The 15,511-nt window shown below is 37.7% G+C and overlaps 1 protein-coding gene across 3 annotated transcripts in view; it reads right to left on the reverse strand.

The window, feature by feature from the left end:
- Nucleotides 1-285: 285 nt before the first annotated feature.
- The window catches only part of MYSM1 (Myb like, SWIRM and MPN domains 1), a 45,497-nt gene continuing 30,271 nt past the window's right edge, over nucleotides 286-15,511 (reverse strand). Inside the window, exons 13-20 of one of the 3 annotated variants that reach the window (XM_066376402.1) lie at nucleotides 13,567-13,621; nucleotides 12,659-12,709; nucleotides 11,524-11,598; nucleotides 9,605-9,793; nucleotides 8,820-8,952; nucleotides 4,529-4,634; nucleotides 4,293-4,350; nucleotides 286-3,283 (exon numbers count right to left, since the gene is read on the reverse strand). In XM_066376402.1, coding sequence (XP_066232499.1) covers nucleotides 3,116-3,283; nucleotides 4,293-4,350; nucleotides 4,529-4,634; nucleotides 8,820-8,952; nucleotides 9,605-9,793; nucleotides 11,524-11,598; nucleotides 12,659-12,709; nucleotides 13,567-13,621 — 835 coding nt within the window. In that variant the 3' untranslated portion in view covers nucleotides 286-3,115. The remainder of the gene's footprint in view (nucleotides 3,284-4,292; nucleotides 4,351-4,528; nucleotides 4,635-8,819; nucleotides 8,953-9,604; nucleotides 9,794-11,523; nucleotides 11,599-12,658; nucleotides 12,710-13,566; nucleotides 13,622-15,511) is intronic. The other 2 variants (XM_066376403.1, XM_066376404.1) reach the window with 2 other exon arrangements.

The following is a 15,511-nucleotide window of genomic DNA, read 5'->3' on the forward strand; positions in this document are numbered from 1 at the left end:
TACCCTGGAAGTCTTTTACAGGCATTTATAATCAACTTACGTTTGTATCTGAGTTTCAGCTATCCACATCAGGTTTTATGTGTTTCCTACTTACTAGGTACTAACTAGGCTTCTGGTGAAAAGAAACCAAGAGTTATGCAACTTTGTGTTTCCTACAATGCTCAACGTAACAGATGCTCAACCAATGTATGCCGACATAATGGGACATTCTTTTTCGCTATTTAATGTGCATGGTGCTAATAATTTAGAAAGACAGAAAATAATTCACCACTTTATTTTCAAAACTTTATTTATATAGAAGATTTAGAATGTTTCCCTTTAATTTTTACCATGAGATAAAATCAGATATTTTATGTCAAGTATGGGGAGGAAAGTTCAATCATTTTAAGAAAAAGCTTTCATAATTATATAAACATTAATATTCACAATTCTTTAATATAGATATAGACAACATGGAATCATTTAAATGTACAAAATAGCTTAAATCATATTTTTTTACAGAACATTTCAAATTTCAAATAAAAGAAATCCATAAACACTGATAACAATTGAGAAAAACAGCAACACCTTTATCAATAATCATAGCAAACTTACACATAATACACAGTTTACATGTCAAATCCAAAAATTTAAAGATATATGACTAATCTACTTAAATCATGCTAGAATCTAAATACTATTTTACAATCCATTGGTTCAAACAAATGTTCTGTTGTACCCTATGAAACAGGAATACAAACTATGAAATCATACTTAACATCCTTAGTTCCTAAGGACTACTTTAGAGAACCTCAAAGATAGCAAATCAGGCATAGCAAATTTCCCCTGAAATTTAAGTCCTTATGAATATATTCATCAATATATTCAAAGGAAGAAAATAAAAAGATATCATAACTAATTAGGGGGAGACCATATTTAATTCTCTGCCTTGTTCCAGAAAGGATTTAAGGTATTTTAAAAGATTTGGAAAATAACAAAGTACAAATTACACACTAAACAAAAACAAAAGCAGAAAACAGCTGGGGAAACAGCACACATAAAACCATTTAAGAAAAGGTCAAGAATTAAGTATGTTACATTTTTCTCCACAGTGATTTTTCTGGAAATATTGCAAAATCTGGTATTAACCTGTATGAAAATTATTAACTTTCGGTAAACTAGAGATGTAGATCAAATTTCTCGTTACATCTGTATTAATCCCAAGGGAGTGGAGGATGATAAAGATGTGCTTTTTTCTTTGTGCTTGAGTGAAGGACGTTTTCCTAACCATAAAAGTGTGTGATTCTAGATTTAGTCTCTAGCTATTGGTAAAGTGTAAATTAAAAACCACTACCACCACCACCAAAATTTGGACACCTCCACTTAATTTCTACTGAGCAATCTGTCCAGTGGGTGTCTGCCGATGACATGAAAACAGGGAGCTACATTTCAGGTGTTCAGGTGTCATAGGGCTCTTATTAGGTCCGGGTCTTGTTAGGTCCCAGCAAGAGAAACAGGAAGCAGGTAAGCTGAAGAGCAGGAGGTCTGCTCAGGCTGACGAGCTGAGGCCAGTCTCCTGTGCTGCCCAGAGCTGCAGAGGCTGTGGCCTGGCCTGCAGTCTACAGGCCACAGACCTCGCCCGCTCCTGCCGGGAAGAAAAGACAGAAAGAAGGCAGGGCAGCACTAATCAGCTTCTGGGAAATGTGATGGGCCTTTCATCTCTAGTCTTTAGGTCCTGCTTTCAATAAAGGGTAGACTGAATGACCTCACACCTACATGCTAACAGGCAAGAAGTAGAGGGCGTGGGTATGAAGAAAGGGCTGGAGGGGGATGAAGGAAAAAAACAGTTGGGCATGTGGATGAGTTTCAAAACTGTAGGCTAAGGATCGGAACAAAAATATTAGATAAATCAGGCAGAACAATTAAGTTTTATTTGAAAATGTATTTCGATGTCAATCACAATTTTGAGTTTGTTTGAAAATGATGCAAGATCTTTCAGTGTCTCAGGCTGATGCATCTGAAAAGAAATTCTATTTGCAATTCTCTAGAGCAAGGGTTGGAAGATAATGGCCAGCATTGGTCTTTGTGAGGCTCACGAGCTAAGAATGGTTCTACATTTTAAAGTGTTATGAGAAAAGATAAAGAATGTCTGATAGAGACATGTGTCCCGCAAAGCTTAAGTTACTGACTGACTGCCCCTTTACATAAAAAGTTTGCTGACTTCTGCTCTAGATTCAGAAAGTATATTTATAAAACTGGACTGACTGCATATGTAATATGTCCTTTTTTGTTTTTACAATTAAATCTCTGATTTATTTAAGCTTTATTGTAATTTGCCTCTTTCTATTGATAGCAAGTAGTAGAAAAAATTTTTTATGATTATCTGTATTGTGGTTAATTGAGGATTTTTTAAAAAAATCACATGCACTCTAATGTAACTGAAGCTAATTATTTTTATGTATCTGAATTCCATACAAAATGTCTCAGATAGCTGAGTAAATGGCATATCCTGTAATACTGTGCTATAAAACGGAAGCAAATATCTATAATTAAAAAACTGGTAATTTGATTCTCTTCTTTGGGTCTCTTATCTATTTTTAAGACTTTTCTCCGTATGCCTCCCCTGGCCTCACACAGCATGATGTTAGATTTATTAAATCAGTTGTTTTCAACCGTGTCAATCACTGCAGTGACACCCCATCCATACCTCACTTGCAACAATAAACAAATCTCACCAAAACCCATGGGGAGGACAGAAGGGCTCCTGAGGAGACACAGGTACCAACAACGGAATGACTAGTTTGGGGAGAAGTAAAGGTTAGAGACACAGTCCGGTCCTCAGTCTGCACAGAGCAGCACAGCAACAGCCCTCAGAGTCCGCACCCAGCTCCCGGGCACCGTTCACAGAGGGGCACGCCATGGCGGACCCTTGTTTACACAACACTGATAATCGCCGTATGAAAACGAGTCCCTATCTCTTTTTTGTCACAAGATTTATGTGGCAACGTCTCAATTTTGTGAGCTAGAGAAAAAATGTCAAAGCTGTGCCACTGCTAACTAAATTACAATAACTTCAAGGTTATAAATGACAGGAGGACCTACCATGTCAAGATTAAACTGTCTTACTTTAAAACCATTACATTAACAATTCCTTTGGACCCATAGTACAGTCCTCTTCACCGACTCCATTCCCTTGCTTGCTTTTATAATTGGAAAGGAATAAATTTTCTATTTGAGTCAAGAATTCTTCAGTAATGAAGCGATTTGTCACTTTGCTCAGGGTTTTCCTCAGACACTCCAAAAGCTAGTTGAAAAGAAAAGTTTTATATTTAAACAAACAAGAAGTACAAGAAGAAGGTTTATATTAATATCCTTATTTAATGATAGAACTGACATTTTCTAATGCTTAAATGAGAAATATTCTTTTAAACATGGCTGAAGATAAACTTGTGAGCAGTAACTGTATAGCTGGAGAAAGCCACTGTTGATGCGTAGGTAATAGTTCCTTTATGATTTATTTATTTAAGGAAACAAACCTGAGACCATGCATGTGTGATGCTTTCTACTATGGACAAAGTTGTGACTGTGCCCCTTTTCAGATTGGTTACATTTGCAAAGCAAAATAATCCTGTAGAATAAAAAAAATCTACGTACGTACAAGTACAGGACTCTACTATTTCAAAATTAGGATGCTAGAGTCTATTTCCTAGGAAATGTGCACATTAAACTTCCAACCAAACAAAGATAAAATGGCTATAATAGAAGGGGGAAAATATTTAAAAAGAAAAAAGTATGTTTACATTTTCTATTTCCAAACTGCTGCAAAAAAGAATAATGTTGCCAATTTACTGGTCTTAACTCATTCCACGCATAAACAAAACTATAAGTGAAATAAAAGAATTCAGGACTCTTATTGCCTACCAGAAAGTTAAGTAAGATGACTACTTAAATTTGTTAGATTTATAATACCATTCTTAAAAATGATCAATTGTTAAAGCTAAATGGAAACATAGTGTTTTTGAATTTTAATGAGAAAAATGTTATCCACTGTGTACAATCATAATCTGCTAAGAAATTTATCAGCCAATACTGACAAATTTATTCTAAAATAACATTCTTTCTATATGCAAATGTGGGCAACAAAACATATTACTAATTATCTCCTAGACATTAATTTTAAAAAGAAAAAAAGCAATAAAGGAAATACACAGAAAATATATCCACAAAGCATTAGCCATCATGGGAAAACACATTGCGATGAATAGCTTTAGAATCTGTGAACAAAGGAATCAATTAAAATAAAGGCAGCTTACTTTCTGCAAACAAGTCAGGTCAGAATCCCGGCGAAAGATTTTATCCATGGGGACACTGCTGTTGGAAGAAACAGGAATACAAACTGATGAAACAAATACTATAAACTACTCAGTTCTGCAGTAAACTATCGCTGAAGCCATACATCACAATTTTATATTGAACTTGGGTTTCCTATAAAACATAATTTAATGAGATACAGGGCTGATGTGCAACCATTTCAAACCACAGCACATACCTATGGGAGAGCCTGTATTTTTCTATTATCCATCTTGTCTTTTCAAACACTAATTCCCACTGAGGTTCTTCTAACATCTGTTGTACTTCGAATTTGTAAGGTAAACCTAGAAAGGCAGAAAGAAGCACATTTTCATCAACTATCTCTTAAGTCTCCAATCTCCTATTAATCACTTAAAATTCCCTTCACTGTTTTCACAACCACAGCTCGGCAGACCAGCACTTTAACATGGCGGGCATTCATTAAGTATTTATTGCCTGGCTAAACTTGGTGCACCAAGCATATTCATGCCAAGCAGTTAATAATAATAAAGGAAAAGTGCCATTTCCATGACAATTTTATGCAAGGAGCTGTGAGGGGTAAAATGATCACATAATTTATTACTCAAACCAAAAGACTTTTTGAGTGAAAGGGGACATACTAACAGTTGAGCCAGAATGGCAGGCTTAACTTGAGACTAGCCTAAGCAATCCAAGACAGACTCCACTCTGTGACTTTTTTTAACATGAATTCAATGTTATGATGATTGTAGGTAGCATTATTCCTATTTAACAGACAAGAAAAATGAGAGCGAGACAGCTTAAACAACCTATTCAGAGTAGTAAAGAGGAAGAGGCTGAATTGTAAACCCTAGCTGACTTCTGAGTCCACGCTCATGCCACATCCTTACAGGTGCTAATCTTAAGACTAGACAGGGGACAGGATTAGTTTTGGAAAGGCAGCAATTACACTTGAGTCAAGGTTGTCATGCTAAACTTGAGAGGAAAGGAGCCCAAGGGGTGGACATCCTGTATACTGCTGGAAAGAAAAAACACCAAAGGATGAGTCCACCTGTCAATTTCTCACATATCCTTCAAAATCTCCCTGTACCTGTACATATTATATATATTTATTAAAAGAAAAGCTTAGTTGATTCATTACTGTACCAGTACTATAATAACACTTACATAATGCTTTCTATATGCCAAACCTAAAGTGCTTTGCATATGTAAGGCCACTTAAATAACTAGCTACCAGAATTGTACCCATTTTTTTTTCTTTCTTACCTTTTCTTTCTTTTTTTTTATGAGGACACTGAGCCACAGAGAGGTTAATTAACCTGTTCATATTCATATAACCAGGAAGATATAGAGCCAGGACTTGAACTCAGGCATTCTGGCTCGAGTTTATGTTCTTTAACCTTCCCATTATTCTGCCACTCAACTGGATTTTTGCCATCATAAAGTTTTTCAAGTAAATAAAAGCCAACCAATCAGAAGGCATAAGAAAAAATACATGGGTTTGACCAGGTGGTGGTGCAGTGGATAGAATGTCGGACTGGGATGTGGAGGACCCAGGTTCGAGACCCTGAGGTCTCCAGCTTGAGCGCAGGCTCACCTGGCTTGAGCAAAAAGCTCACCAGCTTGGAGCTAAGGTCATTGGCTTGAATAAGGGGTTACTCAGTCTGCTGAAGGCCCGCGGTCAAGGGAGAAAGCAATCAATGAACAACTAAGGTGCTGCAACAAAAAACTGATGATTGATGCTTCTCATCTATCTGCATTCCTGTCTGTCTATCCTATCTATCCCTCTCTCTCTCTGTCCCTGTAAAAAAAAAAGAAAAAATACATGGTATACTTCCTCATAATAAAATAGTTTGTCAATATGCTCTAAAAACACTTTCCTCTCCTTTTCTTTCAGGTGTATGGAAGGAGGGAAGAGAACAACAGCAGATAAAGAATTATTTTTTTTTTTCATTTTTCAATTTTCCACCATTTCATTTCTTCCCTCCAAAAATTTTAAAAGACTGACACTATACTGATTAAGCAAACTCCTTTTGGTGATAATGATTCACTTGACATGTATTGATTACCTACTAAGTGCAGACAATAGCTATAATCATAACTACCTATTGAAGACCCTAATATTGCTAAGCACTTTACACACATTGACAATCTTTACAACCTCCTACAAGCAAAGATGTGGCAAAGAAAAATGGAAGCGATAATCTACCTAAGGTAAAGTCACCACTAAATGCCAGAGCTGAGATCTGAATCCATGTGAAAAATTCCAACCCTTAATGAAAGGCAAACATGAGAATAAAGAGAGGTAAATAAATGCATTTTCAGTCTGTGCTAATGGAAAACAAGAAACACACACACACACACACACACACACACACACTATACGCAGCTCTATTTGGTATTAAAAATATTTTTAATTAAAAAATGGCTCTAAAACCAGTAAAAATTTCCTTTGTGATATTTTTATCCACTAAATATTAGAAGGAAACTAACCACTAAGTATATTTCCTGCCTATTACAAGTTCAGAAAATGCCTAACCATTATAAACATTAAAGATAGAATTTGGATACATACAATAGAAACAGAGAGACCAAGAGAGAGGAAAAGGAGGAGGGAGAAAGAATCAAGTAAAAATTCTGTAATACAAGGTATCCCATGGCTTCTAGAAATTGTTAATTCTTGAACCAGAGGGTTTTCAAGAAGAGCAAAGGAAAGGACCTAAGATTAAAACCTAATAAGCAGTGTTAATAATGGTCAAGTCATTTAATAAGCAGCTCTGCCCAACAGACCCTCCCAAAATGACAACGCTGAGTACTTGTGCACTGTCTTATGTGAACATCCAGAACTGTTCACTCCAATCCTTTCAACTGGCTCTCTCTCCTATCTGGGGTAGCTCCTTCACATGTTTGTGTTGACCTGTACTTGATAAATACTGAACTTGTACTTTCTACAACCTCTGGAGTTTGCTATGTGGCCTTTTGATCTCTATCTCTGGTTCTCTGCCCTAAACATTTAGCTGCCTTATGTCCTTGGTCTCACCTCCACCACCTCAACTCAAGAGTCTGCCCGGCTCTGGGTGGGTTTCTCCATCGTCTGCCATGCCAGAAAATTCTTTTAAGTCAGTAAATTTGGTTAATTTGGGGCTCACTAGTTTGTCTAGTTTTTGGTTGTTTCAGACATTGTTACTTCATTTTGGCCAGAAGTGGAATTGAGAAACTAAATTTCAAAATTCATTTAATTATAATTAATTTAAAGAGTCAAATGTGGCTAGTAGCTTCAGCATTAACAGCATCAGAGTAGAGGTTCACTCTCTAAATCTAGCAGACTGTGAGATTAAGAAATTATTCAAATTGAGAACAAGTTGTGATTCCTTTTATAACTTCTTGTAAAATGATACTGGCTAAAGAATGATGTATACAAGTGCTATGGGCATTCTGAACTAAAGTTAGTATCAGTACTATTCATTCAACAAAAGCCTACAGAGTATGGAACATTTCCTAGGTTCAAGGCAATCAATTATGTGCTACTAGAGATACACAGACAAAGATGGTTCCCACTCTTTGGGGCTCAGTTTAGTTAGACATACTAAATGGATAAATTACCATTTATCAAGACAAAGTGACCATGAAGACAGGAAACAAGTATAGCAGGTGCACAAAGAACAGAGCAACTAACAGTAAATGACATGGAGGTTGTGCTGGGAAGTCTTTAAGAGAGGGCATCTGAGTGACAGCATTAAGGATAGAGAGAAATTAATTTAATAAACATTCACTTGGCACCTACTTCATGCCAGGCTTGTGCTAGAAACTGTGGATAGAAAAACGAGTATATCTACCTTGAAGAAGCTCATGAGCTAATAGGGAAGAGTACAGTAACTAGAGCAGTGGTAGTAAGAATAAAGAAGAGAGAATAAATATCCTAGAAATGTCCATTTTTCCTCTAATCTGTTCCCTTCCATCCACACTTCCCTTCCCTAGGCTGTTACAGTAATTCCCAGACAGAGGTAAATGGACCACAAATGGACATAAATCCCAAAGGAACCAAGTTATGATGGGCTAAAGGAACCAAACTCTTTCTTGTAATAGAATGAAAGCTAAGAGATATAAAAAGTTAGTTTTTTATATAGAACTATAAAAAAGAGGTCATGGAGAGCTGGTGGTAGGCTGGTCATTTTTCTTTTTTCACTTGTATGCCATCATAGAGAAAGCCAGGCTGCATTTATTTTGCAGTGTCTCCAGTACCTAACACACACACTGCTGGCCATAACTCTTCTCCACATTGTAATCATTTTGCCCAGTGGCCATGGTAACACAATGGAACTTGAATCTAGAAGCATATCCTAAGAGGGAAAAATGGTGGTTGCACTACATGGTATGCAACTAGTGATTCCTCAGTTGAGAACACAAACTTTTCCATTAAACAGTTTCGCATAGTTGTAAATTCTTTGATTTGTAAGATTCCAAGAAATGAAGACAGAAATTGGGTAAAGTTGTTTCTGTTAAAAACTTACGATAAGAGCCATCTGTGCTAATTTCATCACTTATAACCAGGCAGGTAATCTGGGAATAAGGTAAGGGATTATTTTGATTATAGGGACTAACAATCATTCCAATGAACTTTGCACCTCCTCTGGAGAAGTAACTCTACAATGAAAAGAAAAGTATCATTAGTTTCAACTACATGAGGAAAACGGAATCAAAGGGTATGCTAAACTCCACATCCAAAGTGCAACTAAACAAAATGTCTTATATATTCATTCCATGCTCTAATTTTTCAGGCCAAAATGTGTTCAATCCAATCTTTTAAAAAAATTGTATTTTCTATGAATATATTTACTAATTATATTCACAACATATCAGCTATAATCTTTCTCAATGTGGTAATAATTTACAAACAGCTGCCTATAACAAAAATACTCACATATCATACAATTGCAGAATAAAACAAAACTCTGTATTTCTCAGAGATGCAAAATATATATTATGTTTCTGATTATTTCAATTACTCCCAGTCCCTCTCCTAATCGTTCCCATCAATTTTTAAAGGTTCTGGGAGTAATTATCACTGTTACTTTGATGGCTTGTCTGTATTAAACAAAATAGCTGATTTTCCAAATTTCTAAATAAACATGCATTACTCTTGTAATCAGGAAAAAATGCAAGTTATTTCAAAACTCCAGATGTAAAGGATATCAGAAATGCAATACTTTGCTAGAAATGTTAAAGTACACTTATGTAAAAGAAAGCAATGAGGGGAGAGAATGTGCAATCATTTACAGAATACATATAAACACACCTGGTACTTGGCTTGAGTATCAATATCTCGTAGGGAAGGATTAGGATCAAAGGCAGGATGAGAATGATACCATCCAATAACACTATAGCCTCTTACAGCCAAAGTTTCTGAGGCCTGTGTCTGTGAGACAGGGTCCATCTCACACTGTAGTCCAGTGCTCAGACTGTTACATGGTTCTGCTGCACAGACCTAAAAATAATTCTTATATGATTATACTGAAATTCTGCTAATTCTATTAATGTTTTAGTTCTTTCATATATATATACAGAAACATTTTAAAGCAAAGTGTTTTATTTGATTATATCATAGGCAGCCTTTAACTTGCAAATAAATTACAGGAGGTCCTTGGGCTATGACACAGTTCTGTTCCTACAACAGTGACGTAACTCGAATTTCAGTGTAAGTTGAAACACACCTTAGGCTAAGTCACTTACCTATCCTAACACAATTGTAAAATCATAATCTAGAACAGGGGTAGTCAACCTTTTTATACCTACCACCCACTTTTGTGTCTCTGTTAGTAGTAAAATTTTCTAACCACCCACTGGTTCCACAGTAATGGTGACTTATAAAGTAGGGAAGTAACTTTACTTTATAAAATTTATAAAGCAGAGTTATAGGAATAATACTTACTTACCAAGTACTTTATGTCGGATTTTCGCTAAGTTTGGCAGAATAAATCTTTATAAAACAACTTACTATAGTTAAATCTATCTTTTTATTTATACTTTGGTTGCTACGCTACCGCCCACCATGAAAGCTGGAACGCCCGCTAGTGGGCGGTAGGGACCAGGTTGACTACCACTGATCTAGAACATAAAAACACAACTAAGCCACAGAAAAAGAATACTGTGTATTTTTCTGCTGTGCACAACAAAACTAGTTTGCCCACATTGTCTGTAAGTATGACGCTAATGCCGTCGTAAGCCGAAACACTCATGTCTCAATTTTTTTTTTTTTTTTTCTGAAGCTGGAAACGGGGAGAGACAGTCAGACAGACTCCCGCATGCGCCCCACCGGGATCCACCCGGCACGCCCACCAGGGGCGAGGCTCTGCCCACCAGGGGGCGATGCTCTGCCCCTCCGGGGCGTTGCTCTGCAGCGACCAGAGCCACTCTAGCGCCTGGGGCAGAGGCCAAGGAGCCATCCCCAGCGCCCGGGCCATCCTTGCTCCAATGGAGCCTTGGCTGTGGGAGGGGAAGAGAGAGACAGAGAGGAAGGAGGGGGTGGGGGTGGAGAAGCAAATGGGCGCCTCTCCTATGTGCCCTGGCCGGAAATCGAACCCGGGTCCCTCGCACGCCAGGCCGATGCTCTACCGCTGAGCCAACCAGCCAGGGCCATGTCTCAATTTTTTAATGTTTATATGGGAGTGAGCATTGTAAACTTGCAAAGTGGTATGTCGAGACTGTTGTAACCCGAGGACCCTAATATACTCCAAAAGTGTGACTGTATGCTAGGAACTCAGAATCCACTTTTCCACATAAACAGGTCATAATAACTGTTAATTTTCCAGGTTAGCCCATGCAATAACCTGTACAAATATACTCTTTCAGTGACCTGTGTTATTTATGATAATTTCATCAGCGTGATGCATACCAGGTTTCCACTACAAGGTTAGCACATGCTTCCTGGCCTCATAGAAGGCAAAGTGGAATCAAGGGCCTGGCAGTGTTCCCTCCTTCTCAGTGGTGAAAGGAAACAGGTGCTCACCAGAGAGAATGTTAAGTCACTTTTGGGACTATATAACTTTCTACATTTGCATGTTCCTATTTATATCTCAGGCAAAGTTTGTATTTTATTTTATTTAGTTATTTATTTTTTTAAAGTTTGTATTTTAATTATACCTACTGAAATCTATACAAATATTTGGTATGGGGGCAGAACAAAAACCCTTTAAAATCTTTAATATTGAAACTTACTTCAACTATCTTATCAATTTCTGAGTATCTTCCTCCTAGCAGACCAATCACTTCGGCCATAGACACATGGGCATGCTAAAAGAAATACAAGATAGACTTAGCCTGAACAAACTATGTACTTGAGAAAACACAAGAATAAAACCCACTTATCAAGTATAGTAATTATGCTTTTCTAATATAAAGTAGCATGCTAGAGGAACCAGATGCTAGGTTCAGAGCACAGAAACTTAAGATTTCAGACTTATTTTCATTGCTGGCTGAGAAGCTTTGAACCAAACATTCACACACTCCATGATGTCACTTTTCCACTTACTAAATAAAGATACCATTTGTTCTCCCTATCCAGGAAAGCTATAAGGATACAAAATAAAATAAAAAAATCACTCACGCCTGACCAGGGGGTGGCGCAGTAGATAGTGTCGGACTGGGACGCGGGAGGACCCAGGTTCGAAACCGTAAGGTTGCGAGCTTGAGTGCGGGCTCATCTGATTTGAGCAAAGCTCACAAGCTTGAGCCCAAGGTCGCTGGCTTGAGCAAGGGATCACTTGGTCTGCTGTAGCTAGCCCGCCCCCCCCCCCCCCCCCCCCCCCCCCCCCCCCCGGTCAAGGCGCACATGAGAAAGCAATCCATGAACAACTAAAGTGCCGCAACGAAGAATTGATGCTTCTCATCTCTTTCCCTTCCTATCTGTCTGTCCCTATCGGTCCCTTTCTCTGTCTCTCTCTGTCCCTGTCACGAAAAAAAAAAAAAAAATTACTCCTATTGAAAACACCATAAGCAAACACAACTATGGAGGCCTCAGGAATTTAGAGCTAACAGGGAAATTCCAAATGCTCAGTTGTGTTCTGTTGCAGTTATCTAAAGGCAGCAGACAAAGGGAACTAGGAAATAAAAATATGGCTAACGAGGACAAAGTCTGCAAAACTCACATTAATTTATTTTCTCAAAAATACGAAAACATGCAATTGTTTGGCTTTTCTCCAAAATAAAAGACTTATTTTTAGATTCCTTGTAAAAGAAGATAGTTAAGATCCAAAATACAGGTCTTCCATACTCTCTCTTATCCCTGCAATAAAAATACACAAGAATACAAATCAGAATAACTAAGCGAACACAATCAATAGATCATCCTTACCAAATCCATTATTAAAAGTGCTTCTGAAGCCACTTTCACCTGAAATGGCTCCTGAAATATAAAAAAAAAATGGGGGAGCATAAAAATAGAGATTTTGTTCTCCTAACTGAATGCCCACCATCTTCTCCTTTATCTATCATACCGAGATCCCATCACCAATCAAAGCTTAGTGAGGCCTGACCTGTGGTAGCGCAGTGGATAAAGCGTTGACCTGGAACACTGAGGTCACCGGTTCAAAACCCTGGGCTTGCCTGGTCAAGGCATATATGGGAGTTGATGCTTCCTGCTCTCCCCCCCCGCCCCCAATTCTAACTCTCCTCTCTAAAATGAATAAATAAATAAATAAATAAATAAATAAATAAATAAATAAATAAGAAAAGAAAAAGCTTAGTGAGAACCAAGCTTCAACAAAATTATTATTTAAAAACCCTAGCATAGAGAAATTTCCTCATTTTCCACCTGTATCACTCATCTGACCCTTAATATACCCTGCCTTGCCCACTATTTCACATATATGCTTTGCACACATTGAAAAAGAAAAAGTGGTCCTTGCTAGTTTGCTCAGTGGTTAGAGCATTGGCCTGGAGTGTGGATGTCCCAGTTTTGATCCCCAGTCAGGGCAGACAGACGAAGTGACCATCTGCTTCTCCACCTCTCCCTCTTCTCCCCCTGTTCCCCTCCCTTAGCCAGTGGCTCAATTGGTTTGAGTATTGGCCCTGGGTGCTGAGGATAACTCAGCTGGTCCAAGCGTCGGCCCCAGACAGAGGTTGCCATGGGGACCCTGGTCAGGGCATATGTGGGCGTCTGTTTCTCTATCTCCCCTCCTCTCACTTAAAAACAAACAAACTAGTATTTCCTGTCTGACAGGACAGCATTATTATGGTCCCTCAGTGATGCATAAGTAGTACCTGCTTTTCTTCACTGAAAAAATTACAAGGTATCAGTTGGAAAGGATCAAATGAGCTGAAAAAGAGGAAAAATATTTATTTCTAATATAATTTCAACAAAAAGACTAGGAAAATAACATTTAATTACAAATTTCAAAATGTGTATCAAAAATCTAAACCTGAGAGAGAAAAGTATTAAAGAGAATTTCTGAAAACATTCCATACAAATCTTTTGAAAGCAGCATGGTTCTTTTGGACCTGATTTTATAAAAGGGATGGGGGGAAGAAGGACAGAGCCTTTGTGAGAAAGTCTGTTGTTTTAACTTCTTTTAATATCCAAACAGGAGAACACTTAAAATGGTCAGATATGTGTCCTATGCTGAAAGCAGATTTCAAAAAGTTCAATAAACATGTGACCAATCCCTGACATGAGACCTGAAAGAAATGTCAAGATGGAAGTTTCTCAAAAATATTTCTGTCAGTAGTACAATAATATGAGCAGCAGAGAGTAGGAAAGTCAAAAAGTAATTGATGAATGAATGACAAATGGTTCTGCTAAAGAAATTAATGTACACAGAAAGTTCTAGAATAAACTATTTTAAAATAAAAAAGTCTGACACATGGTGGGTGGCACAGTGGATAAAGCATCAACCTGGAATGCTGAGGTTGCTGGTTCAAATCCCTGGGCTTGCCCGGCCAAGGCACATACAGGAAGCGACTACTATTAGTAGATGCTTCCCATTTCTCCTGCTTCTTTCTCTCTTTCCCTCTCTTTCTTTCTCCTTTTCTCTCACCTCTTTCCAAAAATCAATAAATAAATTTTAAAAAATAATAAAATAAAATGAAAAAGTAAAAAAGAAGGATGTGAAGAGGGGGCATCTAAGCAAGTCTATATACAAAAGCATGCCTAAACAACTCTAAGAGAAATGTTAGAAAGGCTTTGACCAATAAAGAATTGAGGTTTGAGAGATATTTTAAGAACAAAAAGGTTTTAGGCTATGTTCCGTGAAAAGAATAAACAAGCAAACAAAGGAATATGTTAACGCAACTGAAAAGAGCAGAACTATTTATTTCCTATTCTGCCTGAAACTGTTAGCTCTAGGAGAACACACACTTTGTTTGCTGAATCCTGTATTCCAAGCGCCTAGACCAGTGCCTGACATATCATAGGCATTCAAAAAACATTTGTTGAATAAAGAAGATTTTCAAATTAAAAAATGTTTTATCAACATAAAAAGAAACTAAAGGCTATCTGATCGGTTGGCGGCACAGTGGATAGAGTGCTGACCTGGGATGCTGAGGTCCCAGGTTTGAAACCCCAAGGTCTCCACCCTAAACAGGGGGCTCATCTGGCTTGAGCTCAGGTTCACCTGCTTGAAAATGGGGCTGCCGGCTTGAGTGTGCAATCATGTTAATCAGTGTAGCTGGGTTGAGCCCAAAAGTTGCTGGGTTGAGCAAGGGGTCAGTGGCTCAGCTGGAGCCCCCAGTCAAGCCACATATGAGAAACAATCAATGAACAACTAAAGTGCCATACTATGAATTGATGCTTCTTATCTCTCTCCCTTCCCCGCTTTCTCTGTCTCTCTCAACAGTAGAAAAATCAAGCTTATTGACATGTTGATGATCCAAAGCTATGGAGGCTATTTTAAGAAAAGTGGATCTGGATTCAAAAATCCTGACAAATTAGAACAGTGACTTGTAAATCACAATAAATGTAAATTGCACGTTTTGATTGAGAAAATCAAATGTCTGGATACTAGATGAGAAGTACTAGCTTATGGAAGATAATTTTTTTACATACCTCATTTGATTTATTCTCATAACTATAGCTTAATTTTCATTTTAATGAGGTGATATGCACTATAATGTAATGGTTAGGAGTATGGATGCTTAAGCCTTAATATTTGCATTTAAATTACTGCCCCGCCACTAACAACTATGAGCAAGTTACACAAACTCTCCGTGC

Source organism: Saccopteryx leptura, chromosome 3 (genome assembly GCF_036850995.1).
Source record: "Saccopteryx leptura isolate mSacLep1 chromosome 3, mSacLep1_pri_phased_curated, whole genome shotgun sequence".
In the NCBI taxonomy this organism is placed as follows: Eukaryota; Metazoa; Chordata; class Mammalia; order Chiroptera; family Emballonuridae; genus Saccopteryx; species Saccopteryx leptura.